Source organism: Gekko japonicus, unplaced genomic scaffold, assembly GCF_001447785.1.
Source record: "Gekko japonicus isolate JY-2015 unplaced genomic scaffold, Gekko_japonicus_V1.1 scaffold127, whole genome shotgun sequence".
Taxonomy (NCBI): domain Eukaryota; kingdom Metazoa; phylum Chordata; class Lepidosauria; order Squamata; family Gekkonidae; genus Gekko; species Gekko japonicus.
Genome location: NW_015170891.1, coordinates 1,370,775 through 1,393,497, shown reverse-complemented (window position 1 = coordinate 1,393,497; position 22,723 = coordinate 1,370,775). Strand labels below are relative to the sequence as shown.

Sequence of the window (22,723 nt, the reverse complement as noted above, 5' to 3'; positions counted from 1 at the left end):
GTTTGAAGGAACCCACACTAAAAAGACGTTGGAATTCCAGCCTTGTGTGTTTTGAGACAATATTTTCTGCCAAAAACAGATTTTGTTCTGCTTTATTGGCACAAGCTAAAACAACTGGTCTGGAAAAATATTTTACATTCCCAAGTCCCCAGTAAATTCCCATTTTTTGGCATTCAGGCATCTGGAGATATGGTTTTGGCCCTGTGTATCAAGAGGCCATCTCCTCCCCAGCCATCTTTCCCCAAATCTATCTGGCTGTCCTGTCTCTTATACCATCAGTGGTCAGTCCGATAAGGAAACACAGCTACTGAGTTTTACACACTAGCCACTACTGTAAGCACAAAAGAAACTGTGGGGGCAACAGCCTTGACAAGACCCATGTGTATTCTTTTCTCTTTTTTGTATGTGTGTGTGCATGTGTACATGCATGCCTGGAAGTCATGATTGACTTCTGGCAGCCCCTAGTGGTGCTTGGATGTTCAGAGAAGTGGCTTGATATTGCTTGTCTCTGTATCTTGGCCCTGGTATTCCTTGGAGGTCTCCCATCCAAATACTTGCCAGAGTTGCCCTGACCTGGATAACCCTGGGAAGCTCGATCTTGTCAGATCTCGGAAGCTAAGCAGGGCTGACCCTGGCAAGTACTTGGATGGGAGACCTCCAAGGAATACCAGGGCCAGGATACAGAGACAAGCAATAGCAAGCCTGGGCTATCCAAGTTAGGGCCCATGTGTATTCTTCAGGTCCAAAACTGCACAGTAAAAGTCATATTGGGCTCAGAATCTAGCATCTGATACTGAATCCAGGAGCTTTGTTGTTGTTATTTTTTTAAACAAATCACCAGCTTTCTAGTCTTCACGGCTATTAGAAAAGCTTGAAACGTTCAACCAAGACTCTTATAACACTTAGAGGATGAAACAAGAATAGACAGGCAAGAGCCTAGGTAAGCTCGAACCCCAACAAGAAGTCTCCAAGACACTCCAAGACTCTTGGATGTTTTTGCTTCAATCGGCTGCTCTTCTCAGAAGCTGGGTAGGACGGGCTCAAGTGGGATTTTTCCATGGGTCAGGACCTAGAACAAGGGATTGCACTCTCTTGCAGATCCTCTCTGACCCTGCTGGATCAGACGAAAGGTCCATCTCATCCAGCTCTGTGTTCCCCACAGTGGCCAGCCAGAAGCCACGGAAGATCCACAAGCACAGGCACAGAAGCCAGGGCCTCCCTCTTTTGTGGCTCCCTGTCTAGAACCTGGAATTCAGAGATATACTGCCTCTGAAGATGGAGATCCCACTTAACCACCATGGCTAATGGCTGTGGGTGGACCACTCCTCCCCCATGAATTTGTCTTAAGCCCCTTTTGAAGGAACCTGTTCTAATGGCCATCATTACACCCTGGGGCAGCCAGTTCCATCAGTTAATTAGGCCTGTCTCCATAGCAAAAGTAAGAAAGGATTAAGCAAATGAGACAACCCGCATATTTATATGTATGCCTGTGTTGTGTTCCCTGGAAGGCCAGATACTGAAGCTGAAGCTCAAATACTTTGGCCACCAAATGAGAAGGGAGCACTCACTGGAGAAGACCCTGATGCTGGGAAAAACTGAAGGTCAAAGAAGAAGGGGACGGCAAAGGATGAGATGGTTAGACAGTGTTATCGAGGCAACAAACATGAAATTAAGCAAACTCCAGACCACGATGGAAGACAGGAGGGCACGTGATGAGCCCGTTCGCGGGGAGGGCGGGGTAAAAATGCAATAAATAAATAAAAATAAATAAAAGTGGTCCATGGGGTCGCAAAGAGTCGGACTTGACTGTGCGACTGAACAACAACAACATGTTGTGGCATTCTGTGTTTCTATGGAAAACGTGTATTACTTTCATATGGAATTATCCATGCATGCTTTTTAAAGATTGTTTTAATTTAATTCCAAAATTTTAAAGAACAAGACTGGGAAATAAAGTCAGGCACTTATTTTTCCAGCCTTATTAGAAGCATCCCTGAGGGTTTTTTTACAATCATTCATTGTTGTGGTTAAAAGAACACCCCAGGCTTGGAACCTTGGAATTCAGTGCTGCTGAGTAAATAAGGAAAAGGCCGCATTTCCATATCCCTGGAGTGGGGGAAAGAGGCTAGGGAGATTGCACAAGAGACGGCACCCGCCCTGCTGCTGCCTACTTTCAGACTGTTTGTTTGTGAATGAGACTAATATTTGGCAAAGGCATAGATAAGTTTTCCTTGTGTGTCTCTTCCGTGTTAAAATGCAAAATGCAGGGCTTTTTAAGAGGAGGGTTTTGTGGAAATAAGACAAAGCAACAGAGGCCACAACAGAAAAGACCAAGGAGGAGACTTTTCAATTAAACTCTGTTGTACATTTTTACTTCGCCTTTCCTCAAAGGAGCCTGGGACAGTAGACATGGTTCCATTCCCATTCTATCCTCACAACAACCCTGTGAGGTAGGTTGGGTTGAGCAAAAGCGACTCACTGGCTCCAGGTCATCATAAGAACATAAGAACATAAGAGACGCCAATGTTGGATCAGGCCAAAGGCCCATCCAGTCCAACACTCTGTGTCACACAGTGGCCAGAAATACCAGTGCCATCAGGAGGTCCAGCAGTGGGGCCAGGACATTAGAAGCCCTCCCACTGTTGACCCCCCCAAGCACCAAGAAGACAGAGCATCACTTGCCCCAGAGCCCCTAGCTATACCTTGTGGCTAATAGCCACTGATGGACCTCTGCTCCATATGCTTATCTAATTCCCTTTTGAAGCCGTCCATGCTTCAATCCAGTTCAATCCATGCTTCATCCAGTGAGCTTCATGGCAGAGGGAGGAATTACATACACGCATGAAGTTGCTTTATACTGAATCAGACTATCGGTTTATCAAGATCAGTATTGCCTACTCAGACTGGCAGCAGCTTCTCCAGGGTCTCAAAGCTCCTAGTCCAGAGTCTGTAAGTTTTGTTTTTGTTTTTGTTTTGCTAGGTACGCCCATCTCCTTTGGACCTGACCATGGTGGCATGAGCCCAAAAAGGGATGCCAGTCCCCTCCCTTCCCTCCCTCCTGACGGCTGGGAGTGGTGCATCCGCTGCTTTCCTTATTCTGGCAATACCAATCGACAGTAGAATCAGTGCTGCTGGTTGCCACTTAAAAGCAAGGGTAAGCAACCAGGCTCTGAGTCTGTGTTCCATGCAGGGCCCACCAGGTCTCTGCACCCTTGCTCTGCAAAGGGAGGCCTGAAGAAATGGAGGCTTACAAAAAAAAGTAAACAATCTACACTGCAGTCGCAGACGGACTGGGCAGCGGTGGGAGGGGAACCCAGCGGATCCTGCATACCGGAACACTTCTGTTAAGCTGCTGATTGATGCCAAGCCTGTTGGATGCAGATCTGAGAGGCCAGAGCTGGCTCCTAGTTTCTTATTCAATACAGTGCTGCCCGAATAAGGAACAGACATTTGTAAACATCTGCACCCCAAAATTAGCATTGCCCCAGTACCTGTGCCGAATTATACATCTCTGTGATGGGCAGATGCTCCAAAAGTATTGCCAGCACAAATGTTTGTTTTGTGTGACATGCCACAATACACTATGCCCCCCCCAACGCACTCTAGAATGAGATATGAGGAGAAGGGTGCAGCCCTCAAATTTGCTTTGAGTCAGCCCAAATTATACACTCTGTGGGTGTGGTCAGACGGCGTGCTGGGAGCGGTTTAAATTGCTCCAGCCCTGGTGCGGTTTTTTTTAACCTGGAGAATCATGATCACACTCACCTCTTTGCGCCGGATCGCTGTGCAGCCACATCGCTCCCCGCCGTCCACAAGTGGGAGTGTGCGTTGATGTTGGTTTTCTCTCTCTCTCTCTCAGTTTGGGCATGTGCACAGGCAGCCATCTGCAGAACTAAAAATTTTGCGCATGTGCAGAACAACAATCTCCACTTCAACCCGACTGCTGTAATACTTCCCTTGAAACTTTAAAGGAACACTTCCCTTGAAACATTTACCCCGAAAATGGCCTCTGTGAGATCCCAAACTCATCTAAATGCTAAAACTAGGCACCGTTTAAACATTGCTTTTAATAATGCGGTGGTGGGCTTCTGCCTATGCGCACACCACCAACGCTTTAAAAAAATGGCAGGCAAAAAGCGGAAGCCTCGGGCAGCTTTCGAGTGGGGAGGGGGTTTAAACTGGAAGTGGCTCGACACCAGAGGAGCGATCACACAGGGGGAAAATGCGGCTGGAACTGGAGAATCAGGAAAACACCAGTTGGGGACCTGGTATCAAAATACTCCGGGTTAAAGTGGTTTTGAGCTGGAAAGCGATGGCTGGGGATGGGAGGCAGATGTTGACTGTGTGATAGCGCAGATAAAACCCGTTTCTGAACTGGCAAGACACCAGATCAAATGGCACATCTGACCACACCCCGTGTGTGTGTTAAGTGCAGTCAAGTCACTTCCAAAATATGGAGACACTATAAATTAATTAGCTCCAAAATATCCTATTGTTACCAGCTTTGCTCAGGTCTTACAAACTAAGAGCCGTGGCTTCCTTGATTGAGTTAATCTATCATATGTTGGGTCTTCCTGCTGCCTTCAGCTTTTTCTAGCATTTCTTTTGCAGTTACAGGAAAATTTGTCCCCCAGAAGATGCCGTACTTCTGTGTCTGGTCCTAAGCTTAGTTTTTGTGTTCTAGAGTAAGCCATACCTTTGAAAAGTGAACTGGTGTTTTTGTACCCTAAAATCAGCTTTGGGCCAGCCCAGATCTTGGCGTCTCATGGCAGGATGTGTCCTCCCCCCCACCTGAAGCTCTGGGTTAAATGAAGAGCTGAAAACCAAGCACAAGCATCAGGCCTGGTATTTTGTTGTTGTTGTTCAGTTGCATAGTCGAGTCCGACTCTTCGCGACCCCATGGACCACATCACGCCAGGTCCTTCGGTCTTCCATTGTGCTCTGGAGTTTGCTTAATTTCATGTTCATTGCATTGATAACACTGTCTAACAATCTCATCCTTTGCCATCCCCTTCTTCTTTGACCTTCACTCTTTCCCAGCATCAGGGTCTTCTCCAGTGAGTGCTCCTTTCTCATTTGGTGGCCAAAGCATTTGAACTTCAGTTTCAGTATCTGGCCTTCCAGGGAGCAGTCAGGGTTGATTTCTTTTAGGATTGACTGATTTGATCTCCTTGCAGTCCAAGGGACTCTCAAGAGTCTTCTCCAGCACCATAGTTCAAAAGAATGCAGGCATTTTGTTATTGTTAGGAGAGAGCTGCAAGACCTACAATGCAAAGGATGCTTCCAAATTCCGGGGGTGGGGGCGGGCAGAGGAGGGATGCTTCTGAACCTGCGCAGCTGCCTTGCAGCCTAAATTTAGCCTCCCCCCCCCATCACCTTGCACAGGGAACAATGAACGATGGAACTTGCCCCGCCTCCTCTTTGGCTCCTAGCTAGCGTCTGGAAGGGAGACTGGAGCGCAGCTGTTGTGAATCTTTGGCCAGGTGACTTCCCTGCAGGTTTTGGCCTGCAAGGCAAAGGGGTTGATGGACGTCTCCGACCTTCCCACTTCCAAAGAAGTCTGACATCATCTGGAGTTTCACAGAGCTATTCATTGGGCAGGATACTAAAGAGTTCTGTGAAACTCATGCAAAAATCCCACGCCCCTGGGCCCAATGGGAAGACCTGACCGAACCTCTTTGTATCTTCTGCCTTTGTGAGGAGCGGGAGGAACCCCCCGCGCCTCCATCCTCGCTTTGCCTGCGGCAGAGACAGCACTTGGTCGGCCGGTTGCAGGCTAAGTGGGAGAGCCCCCTCTGATCTGCCGGGCCTGCGGGCCCCCTCCCAATCCAGAAGTTGTTACCGCCGTGCATGCAGAGGAAAGGGGTGGAGCAGCATCTGGGGAAGGGAGGAGGCCGAGCCGGGGGCTGCCTTTTGAGGCGACGTCAGGAAGGGCACAGCTGCCTTGTGGAATTCGCGGTGCAGGACGGAGGCAGCGCCTGGACAGCTTCTCCTTCTCCCGCTTTCCCTCTCTTGCTATGTGCTGTAAGTACAGGCCAGGCGCCTGACTCGCCCTCTGGCCCCTCCCCTAAAAACAGGGGGGGGCCGCACACTCTAACCGCCTCTGTTTTCTCCCTCGCAGGGCTGTGCTGCACCCTCCCTTTGGTGATGCTCCTGAGTCTAAGTGTGAGCCCCGGAGCCCCCAGCACAGGTAGGAGGTACCCTTCCCTTTCACCCTACTGCCCTTCTGTATAAGGGAGGCCTGAAGCCCACCCCCCATATTTATGTCCCCACCGCTATGCGGACATTATGGTGGGGGCAAAATGTTCCCCAAGGCAGGGGAGAAAGCTGTGATGTTCGTGGACTGGCAAAGAGGCATAGAAGTCTGACAAACTTTGGGCGAAGGTTTATCATTCCTTGGGAGGAGGGCAGAGACGTTGGGTGTGTTTCACTGCAGAACCAAGGGAAGGGCAGCTTGTCGGCTGTTCAGGAGGTGCGCTGGAAACAGAAATTGGGCCAGGTGATCTAGCCAGCCAGGCAGCTCCTTGGGCTGCAAGGTTAATTGGAGCTCAGCTGCAGTATGTGTGAGACTGGGTTTTTGAGCACGGGCAGAGTGCCTCTCCACCACCATAGCTAGCTTCCACACCTCTTGGATCAGAATGCAAGGGTGACGCCCTCCATATGAGTGTGGAGGTTGGCACTTCCACACCAGCATGGCATTTGGGGCTCCTGCGTCAAAGAGACAATCGTCAGGTGGCCACTCGCCAATGCCTGTGAAGCTATGACCCACCCTATGCCATAGGGCTTGCAGCAGATGGTGCACATCTCTATCTTGAAGGACTCGGCGTGTGTGTAAATGCACAACGGAAAAAGTATGCAAAGGTTTCCATCCCTGTGAGCAGCAAGAAGCTAAACTAGATGGACTACCGGTCAGATCCAGCAGGGCTCCTATGATCGTACATGCAGAGGTATCTTTCTTCTACCTGCAGGCAAGGGTCACTGGCTAGAGCAGAGGCGCATCTGAGCACGCACAATCAAGTCAGTTTCCTGGTTTTCCACTGCCAGGTAGCCCCCCCCCCCCCAAGCTGATGCTAGCGGGAGAGAGATACCATGAAGATTTGGATCCTGGCACCTATTGCTTTCCAAAATAAGGTTTCCTTTGCCATACCTCCCAGTGGATCGTTACAGTTCACTGCAAAAATCAAGACCAGTGATAGAAGCAGGATAGGTGCTGGAGCACAAGGCTGCCTACGTTGTTTTGCCAGGCACGGCAGCCAGTTCTTTGACTGCCCGTGTCCCTCCTTGATGGACGGTAATCTTGCTGTAGAAGCAGGGACAGTTCAAGATATTCTGTCATTCATTGCCTCCTCCTATGCAGCTGCCAGCCAGCCAGCCAGGTCTGAGCCAAGAGGCAGTGTTCACCGGCTCCAGTGGATGCCACTGAAGGCCAGAGGGAGCTGAACCCCTGTGGTGCACTGGCAGTCTCCTCATCCTCATTCTGCCATTGCTTTGTGGCTTGGCTGGAGTCCTGGCCACGCACAGGTGCTTTTCATAGAACCTTAGAGGGAAGGGAAACTTCAAATCTGCCAGCAATCTCATGGAAAGAGATGGAGGTTTCCGTGGCCTAACCGTAAAGTCTAACTGGCTTGCAGAGAAGTGGAGAGCTTCTTTTTTGCAAAGTAAGAATGATGTTGCAAAGGAACTGCAGCGGCCAACTGTGTTGCAAAAGGTTTCGCTTTGAACTAAGAAATTCAGTTCTGGGGTAAAGAAAACTTCATGTGAAAGGTGAAATTCACCAGAAATTCAGGAGATCAAATTTCATACCAGGAGACAGGGCGCACAGCTGCCTAAGTACCTCACCAGTCATGAACTGCAGCAACTGTAATTTTAGACCAAGGAAGCTGTACACAAACCAGGGATCCCTACACTACTGCAGCAATTGCAGGGGGGCAAATCTCTTGGGTATTGGGGCAGGCTGCCTAGCCTGAGGATTTTTGGCACCAATTGTTTGTCGTCAATGCCTAGCCCGTGGACCAGTTGCTGTCCTTCAGTCTCACCTTCCTCACAGGGTTATTGTGGAAAGAGGTGGGAAGAAGTATGTACCCTACCCTGAACTTGTTGGAAGAAAGGGAGGGAGACAGTTGGGGGGGGGATTTGATTGATAGTTTGAAAACTGCCACACCGCAGAGTTTCTTTTCTTTTCTTCCAAGAGGACGGAACTCGCTTCTCAGGGGAAGCCAGGCACCAGCAGGGCTGGGTTTGGTGGATCCAGATAAGACGACTGTGCTATTTGCTAACCATTTAGTAATACGTTTTGCTCATTGCCTCACAGCCTTCCAAGGACTGGGAGTAAAACATTAAAGAGCAAAGCTGCCCCAGGCGGCCAGCCTAAGGCCCCTGCCTCCCATCCCCAAACAAGATCCCAGATAGCATTGCTGAGAAAAGCCATCCCTCATTTCCCCTCGCATTCTTATTCCTTGGCAGAAGCAAATATGCAGAAATTCAGAACACTTTAGCCATTCACCAGTCAGTGCTAATTCTCCCTAAGACTACACTGACCTGGGCTACTTCACCATTTTTTAAAAAAAAGGTTTGAAAGGAGGAAAGGAGAGTGTTAGTGCTCTTCTCTTCTGGAAAGCTTGAATTAAGCTTTCCTGGGTCCAGATGTTTTTGATATATACACTCAACAGAGTAAATAGTGTCATGTCCTCTGTACACAAAACAGAAGTACAGGCTCAGAGACTTAAGCTCTGTTGAATGCTGAGGTTTGAAAGGGACTCCTTGCCCTACTGTAGGACTTTGGGCAGCTTTCCTATGCCCAAGTTAAGAAGAAAGTGGCAGCAAGGGTGTTTTCTCAAGAGTTTGGATTTGCAAACTGAGTGAAAAGGCCCTATCCAATGGAGCCTGCATCAAGTTTTTCAAAATGCAGATCTTTCCCGCTTCCTAGGATGTGAGTGCACCAAAGCCTTCAACCGGCAGTAGCTTCCTCCAGCAGTAAGTTAATTCTGCACTCATGGCACTAGTGTTTGATGCTGTCCGCCGTGCCAATGGGTTCTCAAACAGAGGAAGTCTGAGAGCATCAGCAGCACAGCACTTATGTCTGGACTGTCTGTTGTGAGGAACAAAATGATGCAGCAACTGGGGCAATGTACAAGTTAAAGTACTTTACTGCTGACCTTAAATGCCAGGGGAAAAAAAACACCTCTCTCTATTTGAGCCCTCTCACAGGGGCAAATGCATCCCAAGGAGGCATTACGAGTCACACCGGAGTAGGGATTCAGAAAGCATTCTTAGCATTGTGCAGAGTCTCCCAGGGGCATCAGATGACCTTGCCATGGAATTCAGGAACCATCATTTCCCAGCACCTGATGGGTAAAGGGGGGGGGCGGAGTCTGAGCTCCAGCACTTCCTTTTGAAACATCCTCTGGAGGAAGCAGGAGGATCTTGCCCACTTTACTGTTGCCTGGCTGGGTTTCAAAAAGAAGTGCTGGAGCTCAGACTCCACCCCCCCTTTACCGACCAGGTGCTGGGAAATGATGGTTCCTGAATCCCGTGGCAAGGTCATCTGATGCCCCTGGGAGACTCTGCACAATGCTAAGAATGCTTTCTGAATCCCTACTCCGGTGTGACTCGTAATGCCTCCTTGGGATGCATTTGCCCCTGTGAGAGGGCTCAAATAGAGAGAGGTGTTTTTCCCCCTGGCATTTAATGTCCAGCGATTGATCCTTGCAATGACGAGGCTGCACTGTGGGCTTCAGGAAAGGGGGCAGCACCACTGAGCCTGCATTTGGCATGCAGAGGAAATGAGTGGCTGGATACGTGGGATTCAGTGGCACATGTCCAGGAATGGGAAGGCATGATATCTGGGTTGAGTCTGGACTGCCACCACAGTCTCCCCAACTCCTCTCATTTACTGCTCCTGTGGACGATCTGTAGTGGCCAAGGCCACGGAACTCTGGGGACAGAGTGGGAAAGGAGACGCTCCACCCAGGGGCCTTCTCAGCATGCTGTATCCTGTTGACACCCATCACCTGTGATATGGTGATGCCAAAGGGGATTGACCCCTTGGGGAGCATGAGTGTGAGGGCCAGTAACTATATTGCTACCTATTTTTCATCTTTTCTGTTTCCCATTCCCATTTCCTTTTCTGTTCTTTCTGGGAGGGCTCAAGTGACCTTATTCCATCTTTGGTTTCTTTGTCAGCTGTTTAGGGGTTTTGTAGTGAGTGGGGCTCGTAGTCATCATTACTATAGTAATTTGTCAGTTTTCCCATTTTACCTTTGCATCCTTATGTTTGTCCTTTGGAGAGTAGTCTGTTAATATCGGTAATCTCGTTCGGTTCTTAAACCTTGCTTGTGGGTGGGCAGGTTGACGTGGTCGTTTTGCACAGTAGTTTTTGTATCACCACCAGGGTTACATTGTATTATGTGGCTGATTGCCTGTGCTGGAGCAATGAAGAGATACCACTATTGCGTGGGCAGCAGGGAGGGAGAAGGACAGGCCTGAGGCAGAAGCAGTTAAAAAGACATGCCTATTGCTTCCTTTCATCCTTCTCTCAGTCAAGTCTGCCTTGATCTTGCTGATTGCTCATCAGACCTAGAAATGCTGCTGCTGAGCACCAGGGTTCACAGGAAGGCACCTAGTTAGAGACGGGATCCAATCCTAGAGGAAACCAACCTGGTGTGCCTTATAGAGACTTGGCTGGATGAAGGAGGAGGGGGAAAGCATCTCCAAATCATGCCCCTGAGATTTCCTGGTGCAGCATCAGCACAGCCTCTGTGGCTGGGGATGTGGAGTGGTGTATCTATTAAGCTTCTCTGGTTTTTACTGGGTGTTTTGTTACCCAGCGTCCAAATTTGGGGCGTATGTACCTTATGCTGGGGGGTCTGGATCAGAATAGTGTTTCTGTTGGTGTACTACCCAGTGGTGTATATGCTTGAGCTAATAGCCACAGCCTCAGAATTGGTACTGAGGAACCCAAGATTTGTGGTACTTGGGGACTTCAGTTTCCCTCCTGAGGCTGCTCTGATGGCACAGGACTTCATGGCTGCCATGGTGGCAATCAAACGGTTGTGCTGGAACATTCTAGCCCAGGGGTGTCAAACTCATTTGTTATGTGGGCCGGATCTGACATAAATGAGACCTTGTTGGACCGGGCCATGTGTGTCATAAAACGTAATGCCAGGTAGCAGAGATATACACGTTATAAAGGACACAAACACAATGTTTTTTTTTTACTTAAAATAAAAACATGCTTAAAACATTAGCACTCTTGCAATCATTTGTTTATTTAACAGTATCTGATAACTGACACCTCTTGCTCTGAATTATGGCATCAAAATGTCTGTGCTGTTGCAGTCTTGAGTATGTTGTTCAGGTGTGTATCTGTAAGCTGCAAACCTACAATGACGCAGCAGCAGCAGAACTGGAAGAAGCAGCAGAAGACAGCCAGTTCCATTGCGGGCCTGATAGAAGCCCTCTGGGGGCCTGATCTGGCCCCCGGGCCACATGTTTGACACCATTGTTCTAGCCCTTACACATGTAGCAAGGTATACACTTGATCTGGTTTTCTTTGCAGAAAAAATGTATCATTTGGTAATGGGGGACTCTTACCACTGTGCTCAACATGGACCCACCATTATTTGGTGAGGTTTAGATACAGACATTTGGAACCTCTGCAGGGTTCAGGGCACCACTTAGCATGGTCCACACCAGGAGACTGATGGATCTGAAAGGTATCCTGATATCTCTTGGAAAGTTACCAGTCAAAAACCAGTTAAACCTCTTATTGAACTGTGGACCTGGTTGACATGTGGGCTCACTTCTTTGCCACCATTACATTCACATCATGCTGTCCAAGTGAGCTTTTCTCAGCTGTGAGGGGACTTGTTTCTTATGCCCTCAAAGCTGTAGACCTCGAAAATGTACAAGCTGGCTGTGACTCATTTGCAAAGTATTTTGTGGATAAAATCACTCACATCCGCCGCAACTTGGACTCCATGGTTAGTTTTGTTCAATTTCAGGATGTAATCAGAGCACAGACTGAGCCTAGTTGCACGGGTGACTTTCAGCTGGTAAGATCTGATGCTTATAAGTGTGTGGTCCACCATATCTTGACTCAGTGCTTGTCCTTGGTAGCTCAAAATATCTAGCCATGACAGCTTGGTCACGTGGGACTAGGAGGTAATATATGCTCGCCTGAGGGATGGTGTAGTCCTGGCCACTTTGAAGGAAGCATTTGAGACCAATCCTAAGGATGGGTAGCTGAGTTAGTCTGTCTGTAGCAATAGAAAAGAGCAAGAGCCCGGTAGCACCTTAAAGACTAACAGCATTTGTGGCACGGTATGAGCTTTCGTGAGTCACTGCTCACTTCTTCATTGGCTAATTTGACATTCATGGGGCAAGTGCTTGAATAAGTGGTGGTTGTGCAACTTCTAATGGTCTTGAATGAGATGGATTATTTTAGACCTGTTTCAATCCAATTTCAGGCCTGGGTTTAGGACGGAAGTGTCCATGGGCATATTGATTAAAAGTGATAAATGGAGTGCGTCCCTGTTCATTTTCCTGGACCCCTCAGCAGCTTTTAATGCTATTGACCATAGTGATCCATGCTTGGATCATGTTCAGGTTATATCTTGTGCATTGGGACAAAAAATAAATAAATCCCAACTTCAAATATAGGCTAATGGGGTCTGAACTTGCTGAGACTGAGAGGGAAAAGGATCTTGGGGTTGTAGTAGATAGCTCAATGAAAGTGTCAGCTGTACTGCAGTGGTGAAAAAGGCAAACTCTTTGTTAGGGATTCTTTGGAAAGGGATTGAGAATAAAACGGCTGATATTGTAACACCCCTGTATAGATCTATGGTGCGGCCTCATTTGGAACACTGTGTAAAGTTCTGGTCCCCGTATCTCAAAAAGGACATTGCAGCGTTAGAAAAAGTATGGAAGAGGGCAACCAAGATGCTTAGGGAGTTGGAGCACCTTCCCTATGAGGAAAGGCTGAAGAGTCTGGGACTTTTCAGTTTAGGAAAGAGATGATTAAAGGGGGACATGATGGAGGTTTATAAAATTATTGAATGGGTGGAGAGAGCTGACAAAGAGAACTTTGGACAAAAAGAAATACTACTTTACACAGAGAGTGATTACAATGTGGAATTTGCTGCCAGAGGATATAGTGATGGCCACAGGAATAAACAGCTTTAAAAGGGGATTAGATAGATTCATGGAGGATGAGTCTGTCAATGGCTACTAGCCATGGTGACTGAGGGGAACCTCCACCTTCAGAGGAACTAATCCTCTGAATCCCAGAGCCAGGAGGCAACATCAGGAGAAGGTCTCAGTTTGGTGCAGTGCTTAAGTGTGCGGACTCTAATTTGGGAGAACCGGGTTTGATTCCCCACTCCTCCACTTGCACCTGCTGATGTGACCTTGGGTCAGTCACAAGCTCTGGCACAGCTGTCCTTGAAAAAGAGCAGTTTGTGTCTCAGCCCCACCCACCTCACAGGGTGTCTGTTGTGGGGAGGGGAAGGGAAAGGAGTCTGTAAGCCGCTCTGAGACTCCAAGTGAAGGGCGGGGTATAAATCCAATCTCCTCTTCTTCTCTTCTTCTTCTATGCCCTGTTGTTGGCCATCCAGAAGAAATGGCTGGCCACTGTGTGAGACAGGATGCTGGACTAGAAGGACTATTGGTCTGATCCAGTAGGACTCTTCTTACGTTCGTATTACTGTCATGATGACGTATTACAGCAAGCTGTCTGAAAACATCAGTTGGTCCAATATATATAGTAGCAAGGCTATGACCAGGGACAAATACAACAATTGTATCTCCAGTTGCTTGAAAGATCTGTGATGATTGCCCTTTCATTTCTGGGTGCAGTTCAAAGGGCTGGTGGTTATAAATCCTTAGACTGCTTGGATCTGGGGTACCTAGTGGATCACCTCCTCCTATACAGTGCAGCCCACCAGCTAAGATCTTCATCCCAAGTCCTGTTCTCTCCGCAGAGGTGAGGTGGGTTGCAACGAGTGACAGGACTTTGGCAGTGGCAGCTCCTTACCTTTCACATGCACTCCCCCTTAAGGCTTGCCTGGTCGTTTCCCTGCTGTCATATGAGAACTAGGCAGGCCCGTAGCCATGATTTTTTTGTTTGGGGGGGCCTTTTAAAAAATCAGGGGGCACAGAAATTTACCCGTGGCCCCACTTCTCCCTCAACACATTTAAAGGATCCCTTTAAATGCTTTGGGGAAGACGTGGGGGCAGCGCACCTGCACTCCAAGCCATGAATTCGCGGCTTGGAGTGCAGATGGCTGTGGCCTCCCCCCACTTCACCCCAAAAGTCAGGGGGCCTTGTGAAGAGGTCGGGGGGCCAGGCCCCAGGAGGCCCCACTGTAGCTATGGGCCTGGAACTAGGCTTTTACTTGAAGCTCCACATGAAGCCAGCTGTGTGACCTTGGGCCAGTCACAGTTCTTTGAGAGCAATCACAACCAGTGTTCCCTCTAAGCTGAGTTAGTGTGAGTTAGCTCATAGTTTTTTAGCCTCTGGCTCACACATTTTTGTCTTAGCTCAGGAAGGATGGCTCCAGAGTAAACTAATTTATGCAGTAACCAAATCGCTTGCTCACAACTTTAATACCAGTAGCTCACAAAGTAGAATTTTTGCTCACAAGACTCCACAGCTTAGAGGGAGCATTGATCACAACCCCTAGAAAACAAGTCTAGCTCACCACTAGCGTAACACCAAGAGCTAGAACCTGCAGCTGCCAGACAATCTTTGGATCTCCTTGCTGTTCTACACACAATGCCATAGGGTAATAATTATTACTTGAAGCCGTCTGGGTTGTTTTTTTTTAGTTGTCTGTTTGCTATTTTATCATCTGTTGAAATGGCTCTTCTGCTGTTTCCATGATATTTTATGATGATTTTTATTGTTAGTTCTACCACTGGTATTATTGTTGGGGGAAAGTTTGAGTCCAGTGGCACCTTTAAAACCAACAAAGTTTTTTTCTGGGTATAAGCTTTTCTGGGTATAAGCTTTTGTGTGCACACACACTTCTCCAGATTATTGTTATTGTATTATTGTTGTACTTGATGTTGTATTTTCAATGTTAGCTGTATCAAGCAGGACTCTGGAAAGGAGGCATATACATTTCTCAAGTAAATGAATAAATGTGTCCTTGTGCACCACTTTTAGTAACCTGTAGTTTCCAGGTAGCTCAATGTTCCCTCTAAGCTGTGGAGTCTTGTGAGCAAAAATTCTACTTTGTGAGCTGCTGGCATTAAAGTTGTGAGCGAGCGATTTGGCTACTGCACAAATTAGTTTGCTCTGGAGCCACCCTTCCTGAGCTAAGACAAAAAAGTGTGAGCTGGAGGCTAAAAAACTGTGAGCTAGCTCACACTAACTCAGCTTAGAGGGAACACTGAGCAACATCATCTAAAGAGATGGGGCCTCTAAGGATCAGGAGTCACACTGGCCCTTTAACTTACTGGGAAAGTTCCTGGCGGGCTGCTACCCTGGAGGGCCACTAGCAGAACCCCAAGGACCACTTGTCTTAGTTAGCTCCAGGCCTGTTTTATCATCCCAATCTGCCACTGGTTAGGAAGGACCTCTGCCAGGAGTGAAGAAATAGAGCCACAGGGGAAGGTAACAGCTCCCAGGTTTATCTCCCTGCAAAGAAAGTGTAAGCCCAGCATGCTTCAATGACTTAATCACCACAGGCACAGAGAAGGGAGGTCTGGAGAGAGACATCATAGCTGCAACTGAACAGAAAGGATTTTTCTTTTATCATTACCATTTTGCATTTATTAAACGGACCTTTCAGCAAGCACTCACAATGATACACAACAAGGCATACAGCAGCCCCTCAAAACTGGGTAGCCCATGGACATTTTTACTAGCCAGCCTTCCCACCTATGCTTGAAAAGCCTGCAAGGGAAATAACGACACGCGAAACAACCTGTCTTTGACTTTACAAAACCTTCTTGCCTGGAGGCGATTCTTTCTTACCAGTGTAACGGCAATAAAGTTCCTTCTAAGGATGAAACAAAGAGTAAGATTCTCAAGCAAAATGACCCTAACTCAGATTTGCTTGAAGATAAAAATCCAGGTGGACAGTTTTCCAATATTTTCCTCCTTTCCAGCTCTCCCTGTTGGACCCTGCCTGGTTTGGGTTTATATATGGCTCTCAGTCAATAATGGCCCAATCTTGGCCATGTCCTATAATGAACAGAGAATAATGGGCAAACCTGGGTCTGCCAAGCTGCCCAAATGGGTGAAATTTCTGCTTTGGGGATCTGTTTAAGTCTGCAGCCGATGACCATAAGTCAGCAATGTGACTCTGGATTCCTCATATTCAGGCCCTAAATATTTTGTGCTTTGCCACACCCACTTTATCTTAAAAAACGAGATTTCAGCTGAATTGTCGAATGCTTCTTCTCTGCAAAGCCAATAGAATCCACATCCTTTATTGCAGTTAGTTCCCTGTGTGTGTTTTGTTTTTCCCATTCTGTTATAAACACATCAGTCTTCCACATTCTTGCATTCCAGCTTGCAAATCACAGCTGTAGCCCTTACGGCTGGCCAGAAAAACAAGTCTCAACGGCAGCTGCACAGCTGGGGACATTGCCAGCATCCCATTGACTGGAGAGCTTAAATCTGGATGCAGTCAGAGTGGGAGGCATGTAGCAACAGAAACAATTGTCAATTATAGCCGCTGGTGGCATTTTCTGTTCATCAGAGCAACAAAAACTCTACCTGTTGTGGCGGAATGGGCCTGCTGCGGCCTGCAGGCCCTGTTCTACCCTGTCCTTCAAGGTTTTCCTAACACGTGGAGAGGCTTTTCTTTCTCTCTTGGGTAACCACTGCCACCACCCGACCTTTGTAAGGAATTGCCCACTGGGAGGGTCAGGACACCCAGCTTCCCCTCCAAGGTCTGAGGCCTTGCCTCCATGTCTTCCAGTGCCTGGTCACCACAGGAACTGTTTACTGCCTTGTGTGCCCCTGGAGGAATAGCTTCTTGCCAACTGACTGCCTTCCCCCTGGCGCTCCTTTTAAAATAGTGTGCCCAAGACGGTGGAGATCTATGTGGTACACAGAAACACTACCAGCATCCAAAGTTATAAAGTATTCATTAAATAGAAAATGTTCACAAGCATACTTTTAGCACAGCACCAGATTGCTCAAGGGATTCAAAAGAAATGGGTAAAACACAATTCCTCTGTCCCTCTCTCTATACATGCCCTATTAGGTGTTAAAACATAGGACAGGCTCCTTAGCTTAGGAAGTTACCGAACTCTACAGAGTTACCATTACCTTGAAGTTTCCTCCAGCTCTCCAGGCCAGCACATGGTTAATGGTCGCCTCCTCCAGACCTCAGTTAAGAGTTCTGTCTGCTCTGATGGACTAGACACAAAAGAGAGCTTCCTCCTTGCTCCCCTGAGTTTTATCACCTCTCTTCCCCACGCACTGACCAGGTCAGGCCAGGTCAGAGAAGTTTTTCCTGAAGTCTCCAGAATTTCCTTCCTGAAGTCTCTCTAGTATTTAACACTTCCAAATCTCTGTTCCCTGCTTGAAGCAGGGGGGGCATGCTTGACCATCTCATTGTCTAGACCCATTAGCATTTGTATGAAGGTGGGCTGAGATAAGTCTGGAAAGCAATTGAATTGACTTCCCCCTTCCTGCCTGTTCTCTGTCCAGAGAGGATAAAATCCTTTAAAAACCCAGAGTGAAGGTTTTGTTCATTTCAAACCTCCAAAGAAATTTTTTTTTCACACTTTTCAAAACTGCTTATGGCGAGATTTTGTTGTGCTGTCCATCAAAAATAACAGCTGCCAGCTTGGTCTATTGGTGGAATTTTCCAATATCTAGTTTTCTTTTTTTGTTATTGCCTTTCCCATGAGAAACACACAACTGACAGGACTGAAGGAAACCTCTGAGCACATGCAGAGTGTCTTTGGGTTGTGACAGCAGTCACATCACCTGGCTGGATATTACCAAGAAAGAAAGGTAGAGGAGCAAAGGAAGTTTCAGGATACGGTACAACCCCCATGTTCAGAAGCAGTATACCTTGGAATCCAAGAAGCCTTGATTGTAAGAGCTACTTGTCAGTGATGGGGAAAGGACAGTGAACTAGACGAGTGCATGAAAAGATTAGACCAGTGGTACTTACTCTGCTGATCACAGACAGCCATGCTTGAAATTACCATCAACCAAAAAGAGCCGCATTTACTTCCATCCTTAACATGAAGTCTGCAGCTCAGGGAGGCTCACAGCTTTTCTGTTCCTCCAGTGGGAGTGTTTTCAGAGAAGGAACCAACCATCCACAGTTCTCACTGGGCAAGGGCCTTGCCCACTTTCCTGAAACATAAAGACGGGTGCCACATTGGGGAATGATGTCCAGAAGAGCAACGGGTGGCATGTCAAAGATGGGAGAGCAGGGCAGATAAACAAGGGAGTGCTGTTGCCTTTACGCCCTGCTTGTGGGTTTGTTAGAGGCATCCAGGTGGCTACTGCTTGTTCTTACAAGGCCAGTGAGATCTTGGAATTTCTTGCTGATGTTGATTTCATTGGACAGGAAACGTTTGAATTACACAAAACTCTTTTTCAGACTTCAAAGCCCTTTATGGTCAGGGGCCTACCTACCTGAGGGACTGCCTTTCCCCACATGTTCCCCAGAGAGCACTACGGTTGGGGTCTCAAAACCATCTGGCCCTCCCGGGTCCTAAAGATGCCAGGCTAGCAGCAAGCAGGGTCAGGGCCTTTTCAGTGGCGGCTCTGTGCTGGTGGAACAAGGGCCTGGAAGATACTAGGGCCCTGCGGGACCTTTTACAGTAAAACGGAGCTCTTCCACCAGGCCTTTAGTAAAGGAGCCGCATCCAACAACTAAGACCCTGTGCCCAATGCCACCATCAATAGCCTACGCTTTGCCAAACTGCAATAACAATTGCTGACTGTATTCTTTAGTATGTCTGCTGCTATTACTACCTCACCATCACCATATAAACTGATATTAGCACTTTAAGTCTCGTTTTTAGAGATACATTTATAATTGTTGTTTTACTTGTCAAATTTTATGTAAGCCGCCCTGAGCCTGCCTTGGTGAGGTGTGTGTGTGATATAAATCAAATAAATCCTTAAGTCCAGGGAAAGCCCGTTGTAGCCAAAGAGTTGGTACAAATAGGCATATAGGATTAAACCACTGGGTCCCAAGAGTACAAATTAGGATCAATAGTTGGAAGAGACACAATCCATTAAGGCAGACTGGGAACCTGGAGTTGGGAAAGTAGAGAAGCAGTGGGCAGACTGACAGCAGGAGGAGCGGCAGTCAGTCCAGGGAGCAGAGGAGATGGATGGACAAAACCATCTCAAACAATCATCCATCCTTGATCTGAAGCTTCCCTCCAGATTCCTGAGCAAGGTAATTGGGCTGTCTGTGTCAACTGGTCTCAACACTCATGACATACCCATTCCTACTATGCGTGCTCCCGGATGGAATGGAACCTCCATGTTCAGAGGGAGGCTACCTCGTGGCTAGAGAGAGAAAACAATGGGGGAAGGCTGTTATTTTCAAGCTTGTGGGGTTTCCTGAGGGTTCTGCTTGGTTACTGTGGGAGACAGGATAAATCCCAGCATGGCCTCTTATCAGCTGATTAAACAGGCTGCCTAGCATCATGCAGTTTTATGCATCTTGAGGATTTGCACATACTGAGTGTACTTCCAGAGGTTGGGCTGAAATGGATGTAACCAACAGCTAGTTAATTTACATACAGCATCTATGGGGGGAAATATCTGAGCTACTAGTGCCTGCCTCTTGCGGTGAAGTCCACAAGGTAATTATGCATTGTATGAAGAAGCATGCTGATCAAGAGCATCAGCACTGCCAGATTGGGCTCCTTTTTCAATGTAAAATCTGACCCTTTGAGTTTTGCCTTAGTTTTGCCAGTAGTATCCGTAAGAGTTACAGTTGGATTGCCAAGGGTTGAGCTTGCTGGATCACAGCAAAATCCCCTTTAAAGACAGCTTCTCATCTGCAAGCTCTGTTTAAAAAGCCTTGCAAAATCTAAAGTGCTGGATCCCAATTAAAATAAGCTTTGCTAAACCACAGCTGATTCTGCAAGCAGACCTTTGTAATAACATCGGATTAGTACTGCTGCTACTACCTCCAAGGAATACCAGGGCTGTGATGCAGAGGCAGGCAATGGCAAACCAGCCCTGAAATGTCTCTTGCCTTAAAACCAAGTCCAGCTCACCACCTAGTGCTGCATAACGCTAAAGGAGCTAGAACTTCAGGCTGTCAAACAGGTATGTACAGATAAAAAAAGTTAAACTAAATGTAATAAAAAGTGAAATTAAAAAAAACACGGGTATGTACAGATGTGATTCTGACCCGTTGACTTGGTGGTCCTTCACAGCCACATTTCCAGTTCTGCAAATGCTGTTCCCCCCCCCCACTCCTTCTGGACTCATCTGAATCCTCAAATTTTTAATTCATCCACATATCAATCTTTCTAGTTGTCCTGGAAGATGCTGCTTCTTCTGCCTACAGCTGTGTGTTTTTTGTCGGAAGCAAAACCCTTTCTCCTTTCATATCTGTCCAGCTGATCTCTTTGCTATCCTCAAGTCTTTTCCAGCTGCTGCAGTACTACAGGGTAAGGGGGCTGCCCATAAATCAGTGCCCCTCCTAACCAACATCACTTTGCTGTAAATGAGAATGCTGGCCACTTGCCAATGGAGCAAACATTGGATGTGCCCTGCCATACAAGGACTGCCTGTTGAATAGTGGCTGGGAACTTCAGCGGAAGGTCCAAGCATCTGCAGGCAAAACAGCTATAAAGGAAAAGAAAGAAGACGTGGGCTTGGAACTCACTAACAGCAATCGTATACACAGTGTCTCCAGTCTAAGCCTGCTGATTCCAATGAAGCCTAGACTGTAGTACCTCTGCATAGGATTACACTGTAAAGCATTGGGAGACTTCATGGTTTACAAAACACATGAGTGTGGAAAGGTAATGGGAAAGATAGTTGATAAAATTATGAACAGGTCTGAAGAAGAATCTTCATCCCATTGTATTATTTTAGTAGTATGGACTCTACCAGGAAAGGTGAACAGCAGTATGTTTGGGACAGACAAACTGAGAAGTATTTCTTTACAGAGTGAGTCATTATTAGCTTGTGGAGCTCACAAGAAGTAGTGATGGCCACTAAATTAGATCGATTCTTTTAAAAAGGATTTGACAAATTCATGGGGGGGAGGGGGTTTCAGGGGGAGGGGGGCATCAGCCAGTCCTTAGGGTGTTCACACACAGACCATTCCAGGATCTCTCCCTCAGCACAAGAGTTCAGGAGCCTAGCTTGGGGACATAGGTCCAAATCTGGTTGCAAGCAGATCCAAATCTGCTCTTTGTATAAACTGGGTTTTATTAGGACTGCCAGGCGTGCCATGGATTGTGGTTCTTGGCTGCAACAGAATCGCTTATCAGGCCACTGCCAGTCAGCCCTTCTGATCTCTTGACGTTTTAATCAGGCACCTGACCAGACCTGAAAATTTTCCTGCCCCATTTAAAAGTGGAAAATGACTCCTCCCAAATAGCCTCTACTTCACCTGCTTTCTACAAGGAGCTTTTGATCTGCCTATCCTGCCAGGTCCATTTGCAAGGGAAATCTGACGCCAGATACCCTTCCGTAAGGAGATTCTGTCTGCTTTCAGCGTTGTTAGGTGCCCCAGAGGAGAACAAGCCCTGCTTTGTCCCAAGGCTATCATTTGCTTAAACCTTCTAAAGGCATGGGATGCTGTGGAAATTCTATCCCAGTGTTTTCCCAACTGCTGAAGCATGTGATTTTTTTCTGAATTAAAACTGGAGACCTGTATCATCCTATACTAGAAAAAAGGTTATTTGTTGAGTGTGCAACTTGGTGAGATGCTAGGTCTGTGAACAATTTTTATTTATTTATTTTATTAGACTTATATGCCAGTCCATTCCCTGCCAAGCAGGGCTCAGGGCGGTATCTATCTATCTATCTATCTATCTATCTATCTATCTATCTATCTAATGGTAAATCGCTTTGACTGGGACCACAGCACAGAGAGAATTTGTGGGAACCCTTTTCCTTCTCTCCCACATGCCATTGTCTCAGCCCAAGGGCTCTGGAACAGCTGCTAGTTTCATTAGAGAAAACATGTAGATTTCCTCTGTATTTCCTGCTTGTTTACCCCAATGGGTCAAATAGGAGTTGGGGGCATTTTATTTATTCTCCTCACTTGTACTCTGCCTTTCTACTCAGTGAGGACCCCAAATGGCTTACATTGTGCTCCTCGCCTCCATTTTATCCTTACAATAACTCTGTGAGGTAGGTCATTAAGAGCATAGTCACCCAGCAAGCTTCAGTGGTAGAATAGATTCTCCTACGTCCTAGTCCAACACTCTAACTACTATACAATGCTGGCTATTGAGTGCTGGGGGCAGGAATTCAGGGGGTAATCAGGAGCTCCGTGGTAGCTGTTAACCAATAAAAAAAACACTTGGGGGATCCATTTGCCAATTTCAACTGTCTCCGTTAATCTGACCCTGAGAGTAAGAGTTGCCCATTTTCAGAAGATACATGGATGCATTATACTTCTACATGAATCCCTGGTCTCAGCATGTCATAAAATTGGAAGGAGACCATCCCAGGACAGCAACTCATGCAGAGACCCCAAAAGGAGCTGCTCACTGCTTTTGCCACACTCTGCTCAGGATTACTTGGGGTTGTTCT

The 22,723-nt window shown here is 47.2% G+C and overlaps 1 protein-coding gene across 1 annotated transcript in view; it reads left to right on the top strand.

Annotated features, from left to right (window-relative positions):
- The first annotated feature begins 5,871 nt into the window (after positions 1–5,871).
- Positions 5,872–22,723, top strand: part of PTGS1 (prostaglandin-endoperoxide synthase 1 (prostaglandin G/H synthase and cyclooxygenase)) — a 33,756-nt gene continuing 16,904 nt past the window's right edge. Inside the window, exons 1-2 of the mRNA XM_015418449.1 lie at positions 5,872–6,024; positions 6,122–6,190. Of these exons, the coding sequence (XP_015273935.1) occupies positions 6,018–6,024; positions 6,122–6,190 (76 nt within the window). The 5' untranslated portion in view covers positions 5,872–6,017. The remainder of the gene's footprint in view (positions 6,025–6,121; positions 6,191–22,723) is intronic.